The following is a 1,670-nucleotide window of genomic DNA, read 5'->3' as shown; positions in this document are numbered from 1 at the left end:
TTTTTCCTTTTTTTTTTTTTTTTTTTTTCCAGATAGACGAAACGTGAAACTCTTGGTCCGCTATTGTCACTTACCACGCTGCCAAATGGGAGTGCTGGCCGGATTGCTGTCCACCTCGCATTTCAAGCTGACGGACATCCCCTCGACGATCGGGATTCCAAAACCAGGCAAACGCGTTATCGCGAACGATGGAGTATCTGAAACAGGTATTAAGGTAATTATCACCGTCAGTCTCGATAATCGAGTGTCCCGATCGCGTATCTATCATTAGAAGATAATAATCTCTGCAATAATCTTTTCTCCGATAATATCTCAACCGATTTCTGAATAAAAAATCACAAAAATTTTCCAATCAAAAAGAGATTTGCAGATAAAAAATTGGCAAAGTTTCAAAGTCAGAAAAAAAATTTGAAATCTCCATTCGCGTAAAATATCTGTATTTACATAGTGGACAGGGATCGTTATCATTATTATTAAATGGCGCGGTGAAGCTAGAACTCTCGATAAGACCAGAGCTTAGTGTCTTAACGCAAATTGCATAATAATAAGATATCGCGAAATTTCGTGTTGAGTAGCTTGGGGCGTAGGCTTAAGGAACAAGATTTGAAATGTGTCCTCCATAAAAGTAAATTCTCTTTTTACCGAGGTACAGGGAAGAAAAGTCAATTAAGGGGTGGACCAGCGTTACAAAGATCTTGTTCTTGTTAAGCGACGAGGGAAGAATTTTTATCGCCATTCCTTTTCGAATCCTATTAACGATCCTATTTATCTTTCATTTACATGTGAAATTTTTCAAAAATTACACGAATAATTTTCACCTGTAACGAAATCTTTCGTTCAATTCCCAATTATCCCCCTGTGAACAATACTCCGATTCCACTGATACAACGGTTGAAATCGGGAGGGTGGCGACAAAGAACCGACAAAGAGCGACAAAAAGCTCGGTAGATAAAAATGGAAATATCGAGCGGAGCGAGAGGAAAAATCGCGCCGCACCGTAATAACCGAAACGAGCGGCGAGGAGGAAACGAGCCGCCCCCCCCCTCCCGCCCACCACGAACATCAAGCCTACTAATCGGCAAAACGGAACTGCGCCTCTGACGAACGAGCCACCCTTATACGCCCCCTCTTTGTGGGCCGCGTTCCTGCCGCGCTACCAGCGTTCCTTCCGCGTCATTAACGTCCGACCTCGAATCTAGGTGACAGAATCGGGACGTGGATACGCGCACTTCTGTACGCGTGTTTATACCCTGAGCATAGCATCAGCGCGCGTGTGTACGTGTGACGGAATCGAAAGCGTTCGAACGAGCGAGCAAAGCGAGCGAGCGAACGCGTTTCGGGGCCGCGAGTAATTAACGAACAGCGTAGGACAGCGAAGATTTTACGATCCGCGCGTGCTCGTTAAAATCCACCCGATCCTCTCCTATTTCGCTCGTTCACCTCTCCTTTTCTTTCCTATTCTCTCGACGTTTGGTCAGATGGATGACGATGGTTCAATTCGTAGAGGGAGGGCGCAGGGGTTGCTGGCGCCTTCTCGCGTGAAATCAAAGCTTCCGTGGCGCCGTCCGAGCGTTTGGTCCGCGCGTTACATCGCCCTGTTCGTTCGGTTCGTTAATATTTCAGAGGGGCGGCGACGCGAGGCTGAGAGGGTGTCGAGGTCGCGAAATAAA

The 1,670-nt window shown here is 46.3% G+C and overlaps 1 protein-coding gene across 1 annotated transcript in view; it reads right to left on the bottom strand.

Annotated features, from left to right (window-relative positions):
* LOC102672225 (B-cell receptor CD22) overlaps window positions 1–1,670 on the bottom strand; it is a 162,792-nt gene that overhangs the window by 89,285 nt on the left and 71,837 nt on the right. Inside the window, exon 5 of the mRNA XM_031513971.1 lies at window positions 75–197. Within this exon, the coding sequence (XP_031369831.1) occupies window positions 75–197 (123 nt within the window). The remainder of the gene's footprint in view (window positions 1–74; window positions 198–1,670) is intronic.

This window comes from Apis dorsata, unplaced genomic scaffold (genome assembly GCF_000469605.1).
Source record: "Apis dorsata unplaced genomic scaffold, Apis dorsata 1.3 scaffold_815, whole genome shotgun sequence".
In the NCBI taxonomy this organism is placed as follows: domain Eukaryota; kingdom Metazoa; phylum Arthropoda; class Insecta; order Hymenoptera; family Apidae; genus Apis; species Apis dorsata.
The sequence above is the reverse complement of the archived record's forward strand: the minus strand, read 5'-3'. Positions and strand labels throughout refer to the sequence as shown.